This window comes from Fusarium solani (assembly GCF_023522795.1).
Source record: "Fusarium solani strain SB1 chromosome Unknown bctg00000005, whole genome shotgun sequence".
In the NCBI taxonomy this organism is placed as follows: Eukaryota; Fungi; Ascomycota; class Sordariomycetes; order Hypocreales; family Nectriaceae; genus Fusarium; species Fusarium solani.
This window is the reverse complement of record NW_027072153.1, coordinates 1327445-1340224: the sequence shown is the minus strand read 5'-3', so window position 1 is coordinate 1340224 and position 12780 is coordinate 1327445. Positions and strand designations below refer to the sequence as shown.

Sequence of the window (12780 nt, the reverse complement as noted above, 5' to 3'; positions counted from 1 at the left end):
TCCAGAATCGAACGGTGTGATGCGAACTCTGATCGCTCTCTCTGTCCTGAGCCGGGGGTTTTGCGTGGGAGGCCGAGCGCTCTTCACACCTGCTGCAGCGACTGTCACAGGTGTTGCTGAGTCCCCGCCGGGTGCTCTGATTGGGCAACTGCCCCCCCGTTCAGGGTCCTGGGATCGCTGGAGCCCTTGGACGGCCCACCCCTCGGCGCCTATCTGAGCAGCTTCACCGGGCAGGAATGGATCCATTCCCTTTCTCGAGCTCCATCTCCATCCATCCCATGGATGCCAGATGCACTCTCCGCCATTTGTGCATAACATCGAAGACCACAGACCCTGTCCACCCCAGCCACGAGGCTAATAGGCCGTGGGAGACGGCCAACGACATCCACGCCGTCGGCGTCGAATGACGTGTGCGCACCTGTCCGTCCCATCCCAAGGCAGACCTCTAAGCGCCGTGATGGAGCTGGCATGACGAGATTTGCGTGACGGCCCCCGCAGGATGCTAGAGCAACTCTATCGATGCATTGCGTCTTGGAGGGCAGCCACTTTCCTCGATTGAGGCTTTCCAAGTCTTCGGATCCCAAGGGAAGGGCACGCACGGGATGGTGAAAACCTCTTGGAGTGGCACTTGACTTTTTACCGAGATGCGAGGAGAGCACCTGTGGAGCTTGCGGTGCAGCTGCGGTGGAAGAAGGACAAATTTAGATGTGATGAAATGATCATGCTCGAGCTATGCCTCTTCTTCACCAATAGAGCCGAGATCCAACCCCAGCAACCACCAGAACAAGAACCTCAAGCGATCTTGGCGTCCGGTGCCGAGCTATGGCGGCGGGAAACAGAGGAAGAAACCGGCACCGACAGCTTTTTTTGCTGAAATTGATGACGACTTCAACATCGTGACATCCACAGAGTATGTACGTTTACTCTCTCATTCGCATGGATCCCTCCCATATTCACCTCGAAAACCTTCCAGCCTATCCCTTGCGACGGTTACCGCCCAGGTCGTGCACTAATGCGCCCACTCAACACGCATCAGACCCAACAGCTGCCCACTAGCCACACACACACTCAAGTTCTTCATCCCATCTCCAAGAGACCTCCCTGTTGGGAATTTTTCCTGCTCTTGTACATGCCAACCAGACTTTGCCTCTTTGGTTAGGGCAAGTCCACCGCCAGATCGGGACCCCTCCCCCTGGTCATCGTTGGGGGATGTTGGATAGTCCTGGTAACTGACACGTTTTATCCACCGGCTTGCTCCTGTTCCGGGAGACAGGGGGCACCAGTGAGGGTTACAGCCCGAGACTGGCAAGTTTCCAGACGTTTGGGTGTCTTTTCAGGCACCAAGACGCTGGAAACGTTCCAATGCCGGAGATTATGTTGGGGTTGAGCTGTTAGATCTAACATGCATCGTCAACTTCTAGTCCTGATTGACGACTATGATCTAGTTTCATCAGAGTTCAGGAACCCGCGAGCCAGGAACCAAACTAGCCTTCAGACAATCGATTTCTAGAAGATTGCTTAATCAGTTGGCAAATCAGACTCCACTACAGGTTAACTTTGACAAAGTGGTCCAGCAACACTGGAAGGGTTGTGGCTGTGGAAGCGTCAATAAAGGCATGGCCAACCAGATTACAAGGCTTCAGCCGCATCCATCAAGGTTCACCATGTCTAACAAATGCGCATCAACTACAATCAAATTGTTTTCTGTTTTCATATCTCACCTCTCACCTTCCATCTTCAACCTCGAGTCAAATCATTCTAACCCCTGAAGAGCCGAGTTGTTCAATGCAGTGTCACCATCGTCCAGCCTCATGCTACACCAACACCTGCATCACACACCCGCCTCTTTTCTCACACAAAACCACCTCCTGTCCCTGTCGCCCTTCGTCTCATCTTCTCCCCCCGTTCCAAAAAACCTGTCAAGCTGGTACCCGGAACCTACCGGCATGGGATCGGTGGATTCCCCCTCCTCTTCTCCACTAACGAGCTAACTGACGTCAAGTTCCAAACTACGGGATATTCAATGCAAACTGCGCTTGAACCGTCGTCTCGCATTGCTACTTCTTGATTCTGTGGCTGGAATCGAAGGTTTCATCTTCGTCCCGGTAGATCTTGAGCCTCCTGAAGTCAGTGCCATCAGAGATCCACACACCGTTCGTCCGGCATTTGGACTTTGACGAGAAATCGAGATGACAAGGTGCCCAGTGCACGACACCATGCCATGCCTCGTCCTGCCTCACCAGTCTACGGACGAGTGTTCCTATGTCCGCGGGAGCTTGTACCAGCAGGCACTAATTACAACCCTGAACGCCTTGGTTTTTCCAGTATCAGAATAACATATTTTCCCACGGCTCAACGGCGCGTAAAGCCTAGAGTTATCGTGGTCGTATGCCATACGCGGGGGGCATCGAACGATATCATCGCTCATACCCATGCTCGATCTGGTCCCCAAGGCAAGATATCGCACCACCTTTCGCCGCAGCACGGTCGATACGCCAGAGATCCTTCACCTGTCACTCTCAGGGCATGCCTTGCTGGCACGGGACTGGTTTCAAGTTTGCGGGGAGACAACACAGAATGGACGAGCAGAATTCGAGGCTGGACTTGCATCACACCACGAATACGGCAGCATTGGTCAGAGTAGCCTTTGCACCCTTGGCAGTATTGGCAATATTGCAGGATCGGAGCTTATGGCTCGACGGCCGCTTCATCCGGTACTACACCTCGAGGTGCCATTCGTCCTTAGAGCATGCCTTTCTTGACCTCATCCTTGCGCTCATCCCAGAGCGTCTTGCCAGTGCAGGAGCACACCGTCTTGTCGTTATCCCACATGCCCGCGCTTCGTGCGATGATGCCCAAGACGGTGTCCTTATCGTTCTTGAGTCCCTCAGGTCCCTCCTCTTGCTGGGTCAGCACCATGGCGTGCCCGATGACCTCCCAAATCTGAAATCCGTGGTCCAGAAACGTTGCTCCCCTTCCATTCTCACCAACTTCCACCTCTCCCAAATCACCTCGGAGTTCCTTCTCTCCTCCCGACCACACAGGTCCAGTTGATCGTGCACCGTCCTTCAGGTCTCCGAATGCGCGGATCGAGGCCCGATACTTTCCTGGGGTGACACCGTGGACCGTCAAGTCAACAAGTGTTCGTCCTGAGCTAACCTGAACCATCCGTGCCAGCCCTCTTACGTCCCGGCTTGGTTCTTCATAACGTCCTTCTACGGGGTCGTCGAAAGTCTCGAGGATGCTTACAGCGGCACCTGTACAGGTCCTCCAGGTTAGTCATATGGCGTGCATGTGTGAATATAACATCTCAATGGCTGTTTAAAACCGCCACAGTAAATGCTGATGAGAAAATGCACGTACTGCTGTCTGAGGATCCTGATCCACGCAAGATGGCGTCTCTGCCTGTTGCCTGAATAGCTTCCACGATGGCCGAAGGGGCAGCTGAGATGTGACAGTTAGCACGTGCACAACTTCAATTGCTCAATTCGACTTACCTGTGCCCTTGACAGAGATCAACTGGTCCTTCAGGTTGCCCTCGACGTTACTAATGCCACCGAGCTTGTATAGCGAGTCTGAAACCGCCTTGATACAGCCGTCACATGACAACGGCACGGCGAAGAGGGTCTGTTTTCGAGGTGTTTCATTAGTATCCCTGAGCCTCATGTCTCAACCTCTACTCCCCTCGTCCCCTTTTCTCAATCGTGACTCATTTCTGCGAGCTTCGGGCGCACCTCAAACGAGTTGTCCACGGTCATCTTGCCGGGTGCTGCTAAGTGCCGTTAGCCCATACTGCCGGTGTAAGAGAGAGCACCGTGCATGAAGACTACCTACCAGCGGGAGGTGTGTTCTTAGAATTGAGGCGGGAGGCTCTGTATTGGTATGCGGAATATCCAGCTATGGCAAGAAGAGATGCAGCAGCAAGTGCCCGAGGAGGCGTGATCTTGGGCGTCATTTTTTGAGGAGGTAGATTTGTTGCTTTGAAATCCACCTAAACCGAGTGATACCATCGGGAATTATCCCTGCCATCCCGGGAGTGGGCCACCGACTTCGGGATCATCGTGGAAGCACGTGATGGAGGCTCTATCTTAGTCATCAATTGAGGCTTGGCATCAAACTTTCATTGAGCGAGTTGAAGGTGTTGCGATACGGCTAAGCGCAGCTTCATTGACGACCCAATTCTCCTCCACCGGGCTCTGTGGCCAACTCAAACCGACTGAAGTCATTCTCCTAGAGGGATTGACCTCTCGTAAGCCGTCAAAATGTCTCAAACGCTCGGTCTGGTAGGCAAACCCGTGGTATCTCGGCCAGTTCACATCCATTGACACCACCACAACAGACGAGGCTGGCCTACTCCCGAGTATGGCACGGCGTTTCTGCTTCCGCCCCCCATGCCACTCTCTCGACTCAGCCCGGCGTAACGCCCCCTTCCCTCGGCCGTCTCGCCTCGCGCATCGCTGTCCTCCTCATGGGCAAGCACAAGCCGATTTTCGACCCCTCTACCGACTGCGGCGACTACGTCGTGGTGACCAACTGCGCGGCCCTCCACACAACCGGCCGCAAGAAGTGGCAGAAGCCGTACTACAGACATACTACCCGACCCGGTAGCCTCAAGACGGTGACGATGGACGTGCTCATGGAGCAGCACGGTGGTAGCGAGGTGCTACGCAAGGCTGTGCGCGGAATGCTGCCCAAGAACCGACTGCGGGATAAGCGACTGGCGAGACTCAAGGCGTTCGAGGGCGAGGCCCACCCGTACAAGCAGAACTTGATACGGTTCTCCGGTGTCCAGGTTGGAAAGCAGGGCTGGGAGAAGGCTGTGGAGAAGGTCCGTAACGCGGACAAGAACAGATTATGAGAGCGTATTGGAGGGTTGAGGACGAAGGCAGTGCGATCATGCTGTAGAAATAGTGCGGATGAATTGGGGACGTCTTGTACTATCTGTACCAATATTGTGGGCATCTCATGACCTAGCTTTAAGCAATCGACAACGAGTTTTTACGATTGCTGGATCTCAGCACGTCCTTCAACCGGCTGCTCTGTGTAGGGAGGCAAATTACACACGGGTGAGCACAAAGGTTACGAGAAGATGGTTATATCAAAATTCCATATTAATTGCGCCTGGCATAGTAGGTATCTGAGTCTAACAGTCTCTTGGTATCACTCTCTTTCTGCCGGGTTTGTCATATCTCATCATTCCGCACGAATGCCATCTTAGCAGCACAATCCTCTAGTATCTATAGCCTTGACTGCAGAGTGTCGCGGGACACCTCGCACTTGATGAGCCCGTTGGGTCCAGACTGAGGAGCATAGACCTCGGCGTCCTTGCCCGTGTTCTTGATGCCCTTGTGCCAGCTCAGATCTAAGAAGAGGATTAGTATTCATGTGAGATTCAGGGAACAAGTCTTGTATAAACTTACCAATCTCGAAGTAGTGCTTGTTTGGTAGTGCGTAGACGACAGTGTCAATCTCGGGCACGGTCTCCAGAATCTGAGCAGCCATCTTGTACATAGTGGCCTGAACACTGGCACTGTCATCCTCGGCAAAGATCTTGAGGGTGACGGCTCGTGCCACCTCCCAAGCCTTATCAAACTTGGGGGCAAAGGCCTGGACAGCCGCAGCGTTCTCAAAGGTGTTCCACTTCCATGAAGCGTCCACGTCGGTCGAGAAGATGCGGTCCCAAGTCTCTGGCAGGGTGGTGTACTCGTCACGGACGAAGCCGTGGAAAGCAGAGCCGGTGCTCTTGAGGACGGTCAGGCCGACGATGGAGCTCTTGATCTGGATGCCATCCTGGCGGCTCACGCGGACCTCGACGTTCCGCGTCTCCTCGCCATCCTTGAAGAAGCTGTGAGGATGGGGCTTGCCGTCAATGGCCAGGCGCGTCCAGCGGACAGTCTTGACGTTGACGTTGGCAACGTGAATGTGCTTGTACTTCTGAATGAAGTGGCTACCGAGGATAGAGGCGTACAGCTCCGGAGGGTTCACGGGGTTCTCCTTGGCCGTGATGTAGATGGTGTTCTTGATGGAGTCGGTGGCGACGACGACGCTGTTATCGGCCTCGGTGTACGAGGTCTCGATCTCTCCCTCAAGAAGACAGCAGACGGTCATCTCAGTGACGGTCTGGATGCCAGTGGAGGCATCACGGTCGACCTTGCAGACGCGGACATTGTCCTTGCCGTAGCGGGCAGCAGATACATAAGGCATGGCGGATGATTTCTTTGGTCTCGAGGTGAAAGACTGAGGCATGGACACGGAAGGGTTCAAGTGTAATTGATACTGCAGGGATCCGGGCCAGACAAGGTATCCGTTGCACCAGAATTGGATGTGACGGAAAGACGTCAGTGAATGATTGATCAACTTTGATGTGACTCTTGTCTGAGAGAGGAGGCAGTGAAGAAGGAGCTGAGGACAAGCAGACTCTAGACATGAAGAGGAGGAGATAAGCTTCTAATATATAACCGTTTCCAGACTCGGCCTGAGACGTCAGCCCCCCCTCCTCCTCCGGAGGCGACAGTGACAGCCCCAACGGCGGACGGAGACGGACGCCCCGATCAACGAGAAGACAGCGCCGGTGGCCGAGGAATTTGTTGAAGCGCGCAGAAGCGCTGGGCAGCGAATCGACGGCCCTCATGGGGAGACGAGGGTCGGCTCCCGGGCGCGGAGGACGCCGATTCCCTGGGGCGCCGCGCATCGGGAGCCGCCTGGACGGTTCCAGCTTCTAACCCACGTTATCTCGACCTGCCGTTTCTTATCTGGCCCGTATGGTGTGTCTGGCATCTTATCTGCCAGTAGAAGCCAATCCTAGCCTTGATGTGACTCTAAATGGCATGATTTCAGAGGTTTTTGAGTCGCTCTCTCGCGTTGACGAGTGAAGCCGAGGTGTACGACTCGGCAAGAAGCAAAGTCCTCGAGCCGGACTCGAATCGGAGGTGCCTGAGGTACAAATGGAGGTGTCTCCCATGATGCCTCGACCACTGACAGTTGGGACAGATTCTCGAGGACAAGACAAGGACAGGAACAATTCGGTTGTATCATTGTTAGGGTTTGCAAGAATATTCGTGATATCCATACGAAAATCATCTCCATGAAACAACTAGAAACAGCCTTGCAAGGAATAAAGAGTTCAAATGCTATTAATGGATCCCCCTCTCCATGTGTTGATATTGGATCGTTCCCGTCCATCCCGTCTAGTTCCCCAGCTTTTAGGAATGCCACCACCAATCTCAGCGGCCTCAAACGGCCTGCAGCATTCTCCTTGGGCCTTCGAGCCACTGAAGCAGGCTGCAGCTACAGTGGCTGACCAGCACTTCTAGTGCCTGCTTACAATGCACCTCCCCTCGCCATCACCGCCTGGCCGGGTCCCTCCTCCACTCTGGCTGCCCGCAAGGCCAACAACCTCCGTCTTGATCCTCCAATCACCACGCCGCTCGTTGCTCGAAACCCTGTCGCCCTGCACCTCGAGCCTCCCTCGTTTCGCTCTGGTGTTGGCGTAGGGCATCTGGTTGTTGCTTCTGTTGGCGATCTGGTCCCCCCTCTCAACCTCCTCCTCGCGGCTGCATCATTTGCTGTAGCTCATGCTCGCGCGGCTGCAGAGCCTCCACCTCCACCTCCACGTAACCACCTCCAACAACCGTCTCCGCCCATCTCTAGCCTGGTCGGAGCTTCCCTTGAACTCAGATTTCGGTGGACAGACTTTCGACATCCCCTCTAACGCCCGCTGAGCACGACAGTCAGACCAAACGCGGTCTATTCTATACATATCATATCGAGGTTGTCGCTATTGCCTTGATACCGCCTTCACGCGAACGATCTCTCCCCCTCCGTCGACATCGTAATTATACCCCCGACCGCGATCGCATTCGCCGCAACGAATCTCTCAACCGCTTCAGCAATCGACGAATGCACTACTTCCGCGCCAGGGCCCCGTCCCAACCGGTGGGCCGCTCGCCGTCGTCATGCTGAGCTCCTCTGCCGCGACCCAGAAGGGCATGACCCCCCCGAGCCATTCCTCTCAGCAGAACCTCCCTCAACAGTTATCTGGACGCACCAGTTTCGACCGCGATGGCTCGGGCCTCCAGCCGCCGAATGGCGCCAACGCACGCAACCTATCAGCCTCAGCCGTATCCTTTGCGCCTCGCGGGAGCAGCCTCAATGTTGCCCCAGGAAGCTTCAGCTCGGAGCTGCGCAGCCGGGCAGGGAGTCGGACCGACGCCGCTTCAGTATACCCAGGCAGTTTCATGGACAAGGTGGAAGAGGATGACGGGGATTCCATGGCAGAGAAGAACCTGGCAGGCCTCAAGGAACGGCTCAACCGCGAGATGAAGATCAAGGAGGGTAGCGAGAACATGCTCGAGGCGCTCAACTCTAAGAAGGCGAAGCAGACCAAAGAGCAACGACTGAAGGTTGAGGCAGAACTCAACGCCAGTAACTCGCGCATCAGAGAACTACGCCAGAGGATTTCGGATGCTCAGCAAACACGAAAGGCCCCGCCAACCACACCGACACGAAACCGAACCCAGAGCAATGTTCTCGAATCCAGCAGAACTAATGAAGTGCGCTCACCGCAGAGCGTGTCGCGATCCGTAATAGGATCCGACATTGAAGAGTCGACGGAAAGCCCAACCTTTGCGCTGGCTGAACTCCTCCAGGCATTGGAGGTCGAGGGCATGATGCCCGAGTACTACGTCTCACGGGGAAACCAGTTGGTCGACCTTTTCAAGCGATATCCAACCCTCAAGTATGACTTGGTTTGGTCAGTCTTTGGGCTCCGTATGCAGGTCATGCTCCTGAGCGAAAGTCGGGAAGTGGTTGCCGCTGGTTACCGGATGACCAGATATGCCATCTCAGATGTGGCCTCCCTGAAGAGGATTCGAAGCTTGAATACCGATTATTTGGTCATAAGGTACGCAGTTGAAGATACCAAAGTGTTCAGTTATTGACCCTCTTAGATCATTGAACAATTATCGGAAGGCAGACGTCGAACGTGAGCAGGCCCTCAAGTTCGTTCGTGCCTTTCTCGACGTGAAGGGCGGAGTGAAAGAGGTGTCGAGGGCGGTCGTGCGCACCATTGTTGCTGTCGCTGAGCATGGGGAAGATCGGCGCACAAACGCTCAAGCTGCAGAACAGGACGTTGATCGTCTACGACCCATCTGCATTGAGACGCTGGCCGAGATTCTAGTGAAAGACCCAGCGCTGCTGGTGGCATCTGGAGGCGTTGGGCCATTGTCCGAGGCGCTCTCAGAGGGCATCTACAAAGCCCCAGAGAGCTTGGCATCTGCGTTTTTATACCTCCTCGACTCACCACGGAGACGAAGATTCTTACAACCCGGTTACGGACTGGAGGTGCTCTTCACCGTCTTCACCGATCAACTCCTCACCAACGAGAGTGTCCTCAAGCAGAACTCCAAAGCCATCGCCACGGCCTTGAAGTCATGGCCAGGACTTCAAGCTCTCTGCATGTACAATTTCCGTGCGGTTAGATCCCTCATCACAAGCATGCTACTACCGAATGACACGATCCGCGAGACGGTACTCGATCTTGTATTCTCGCTCCTGAGGATCAAATCACCTGGGTGGGCGACTTCATTCCTGGCTGGAAGAAGATTGACGACGTATGGCAGAGTGGCTAATCTGAAGTCACCAAATGCCAAGGACAAGGGCATCTCATCATTTGTTGAAGAAGATAATGGCGAGCAGAACTTTGTCGAGCACTACACGGCCCTGCTGCTCGCTGTTTTTATCAAGGCTGATCTCCTCCACATTCTTTTAAAGATTGCCCGAGAGGATGAAAACCCAACTCTTCAGCGCAAGACGACACTCCTGATCGGCGAAGTGCTCAAGCTTTCGAGCCGCCTCCTACCTCCTTCCTGGAGTGCGGAGCTCCATCTTCTTCCAGAGCTCTTTTCATCGGCGGCCAAGTTCGACGACAATAACCACTGGGTTGCTTCTGGTATAGTCTACCAAATTAGCAGCGTCAGTCGGACATTGTTCAGAAGCGCACCTTCAGGCGCCGTATCTGGGGCCCTGCCCTCGAGCAATAGCCTGGCTGATTTGACGTCCCTGGATGAAGCACCAAAGTCTAACCAGTCTGTTGTCTTTGACGACACTACATTCAGGCAACTCCTCATTGACAGCAACGTGCTCAATAGTTCCAACTACACCAAGTGGAACTGGGAAACTATCATCAAGGTCATTGATGGCCCGCTCCAGAGTGGCAAGCGTCTCGAGGAGGCAATCAAGGCGTCCAAGTTCATGAAGAGAATCATTAGCTTCTATCGGCCATTCAAATACAGGTTTGCGGACGTCAAGAATACACGTGGAACCCAGAAATACGTCAGGGCGGGATGTGCTCTGATGCACTCCCTATTGCAATCTCCAGAGGGCATCAAGTTTCTGGCGGACAGCAAACTGCTAAGGCAGATTGCCGAGTGCCTGGCGCAATGCGACCCAGTAAGAGATATTACCTTGTTGTCCATGATATACTTCTAACAACTACCTAGACCAGTGGGCTCACAGCTCAATATCCCATGTTTTCTAGGGACAGAGTTTCCGATACTCTTTGTGCGGGTTACTTCGCGATGCTGGGTGTCCTCACCGGCGACCCAAAGGGACTTCAATTGCTGGACAGATGGAGAATGTTCAACATGATGTACCACATTGTCGACCTGAAGCAGCGGCCAGACCTCATCAAGCTGCTGCTGTCCAGTTTTGACTACAGCGTCCAAGGCCACCCACGGGTGCTGGTTTCCAAGGCTTTGACAGCCGGCACCAAGGACATTCGAATCCATGCCACCAACGTACTTCGAAAATATGCGATTCGTCCAGTGTCGCGACAGGGTGGGTTGAGCGATTCGAAGTGGGCGATTCAGCTCCTGGTAACGCAACTATATGACCCTGAGATCGAGGTATGCGCAACAGCAGTTAAGATCCTGGAGAAGGCGTGCAATCGAAAGACGTATTTAGAGTACATCGTCGAATGCAGGCCGGCTCTGGATCACCTGGGAGAGATTGGTGCACCTCTATTACTGCGGTTCTTGTCGACATCTATCGGCTACCATTACCTAGACGGATTGGACTATATCAGCAACGAGATGGATGACTGGTTCTTGGGACGAAACGACACATACGTCAAGGTCATCGAGGCCAGTCTAGCCAAGGCTTTCTTGACCGATCCGGACGAGCAGAACCATCGCATGAGTCTGTTTGATGACGGCGAGATGGATGGTGATTTCCACGATAGCCACGTGCCGCCACACTTCTACCGCGAGTTGACCCGCACTCAGGAGGGTTGCAGGCTTCTCAGTGACAAGGGCCATTTTGAAGAGTTTGCGGCCACAATCCGTGAGCACGGGATGGACAAGGGCGACGCAGAGATGCTTACCAAGGTCAAGGGCTGCCTATGGGCAGTCGGCAATGTTGGGTCGATGGAGCTCGGAGCTCCTTTCCTGGAATCCAGCGACGTGGTGGAGCAGATCATCAAGATCGCTGAGCAACACGAAGTGATGAGCCTTCGTGGTACAGCATTCTTTGTGCTAGGTCTGATCTCTCGCTCCACTCATGGCCTGGAGATTCTATCAGAGAACGGTTGGGATGCCAACACGACGCCGATGGGCAACTCGCTGGGATTCTGTATCCCCAATGACCTATCCAGGCTGCTCTCATTGGCGCCGTGGAAGCAAAAGACAGTGGCTTCAATCACTCTGCCTAACAGTCAGTGTACTGCACAGGAGCCACCACCTCCACGCGCAGCTCGCCCGCCCCTTGAACCAGCAGAGCTCCCACCTCTGCTGAGCGAAGCGGATGTGAACACGAGGGTCCTCGAGCTCATTGTCGACCTAGGGAATATGGTTCTCTACAAGAAGGCGCTCACGGATCTTCAGAAGCTGAGAGTACATAAGCCAAGTGCGTTCCGAAGCACGCAGTTCTTTAAGGAAGTCATGAGCGCGATGGAATGGAACCACTACCGGCTGGGTGTACGAAGGATGGTTATTGACCTCTTCGACAAGAATGTGATGCGGCAAATCGTCTTTGACGAGGAGGAAGACGATAGTGACAGCAGCAGCGATGACAGTGAGAGCGAGGAGAGCAATGATGGTGAAGCCAGTTCTGGGGACGATAGGACGGAGAGACAGCGGAGCGTGAGCGAACCGCTTGGACCGCCGGCAGACTTGACGCCAGCACCGCTCAACCTTAGGCGCTAGCGGCTCCAGGGGATAGTAGCAGGAGAATGGCGTGGCTTCTTTTAGACATGAGGCCAAGAGGGGGTTGATGAAGCTTCGACTGTACGATACCAACGACAGCAATGATGAGGGCACGCTGGGAGCAGGCGATGAAAAGTCAGAGAGACGATCGGATTTTGGCAGCTGTATATATCCGTTTATGGCAAGCAGGTCAGGGAGCCAGGGTCAAGGCTTGATTTCGGATCAAGGAGTTTCTTTGGCAAGGAGTCAAGGGGCGTGGTCAGGCCAGGGGAGCGTGGCCAGTGGACTGTGGGTTGGTACCTATCTTGAAGCAATCTGGGGCATTATCCATTTGTTTAGAGCGTTCCTCGTCGAGGTGGGGAGAGGTCGAGGGGATGAAAAACATTGTGGACGGCGTCCGGTAGTGTGACGAAGATTACAAGACGGTTCCCATGATATGAAGATTTTGATGCGTCATCTACACGAATAGATGTTTAAGTGAACTTTTCGAATTGCATCTTTACATCATGTGGAACAAAGACTCGAAGCAAACATCAAATGATAATCTTTGATTCCCATTGGGTTGTTGGTAGGACAACAA

General features: G+C 54.1%; 4 protein-coding genes across 4 annotated transcripts; 2 read left to right on the top strand and 2 right to left on the bottom strand.

The window, feature by feature from the left end:
* Window positions 1-2742: 2742 nt before the first annotated feature.
* MRS44_008847 (uncharacterized protein) lies at window positions 2743-3955 on the bottom strand (the record flags this gene model as incomplete). Its single annotated transcript, XM_065621081.1, has 5 exons — window positions 2743-3257; window positions 3364-3444; window positions 3498-3627; window positions 3735-3772; window positions 3835-3955. The coding sequence occupies 5 exons, from the start codon at window positions 3953-3955 to the stop codon at window positions 2743-2745; spliced, it is 885 nt and encodes a 294-aa protein (XP_065477153.1).
* A 307-nt stretch (window positions 3956-4262) lies between these two features.
* MRS44_008846 (mitochondrial 54S ribosomal protein uL13m) lies at window positions 4263-4858 on the top strand (the record flags this gene model as incomplete). Its single annotated transcript, XM_046276345.2, has 2 exons — window positions 4263-4283; window positions 4340-4858. The coding sequence occupies 2 exons, from the start codon at window positions 4263-4265 to the stop codon at window positions 4856-4858; spliced, it is 540 nt and encodes a 179-aa protein (XP_046132300.1).
* A 379-nt stretch (window positions 4859-5237) lies between these two features.
* On the bottom strand, window positions 5238-6246 carry MRS44_008845 (uncharacterized protein; the record flags this gene model as incomplete). Its single annotated transcript, XM_046276344.2, has 2 exons — window positions 5238-5362; window positions 5421-6246. The coding sequence occupies 2 exons, from the start codon at window positions 6244-6246 to the stop codon at window positions 5238-5240; spliced, it is 951 nt and encodes a 316-aa protein (XP_046132299.1).
* A 383-nt stretch (window positions 6247-6629) lies between these two features.
* On the top strand, window positions 6630-12200 carry MRS44_008844 (uncharacterized protein; the record flags this gene model as incomplete). Its single annotated transcript, XM_046269699.2, has 5 exons — window positions 6630-6708; window positions 7314-7567; window positions 7920-8902; window positions 8949-10449; window positions 10500-12200. The coding sequence occupies 5 exons, from the start codon at window positions 6630-6632 to the stop codon at window positions 12198-12200; spliced, it is 4518 nt and encodes a 1505-aa protein (XP_046132298.2).
* Window positions 12201-12780: the final 580 nt, after the last annotated feature.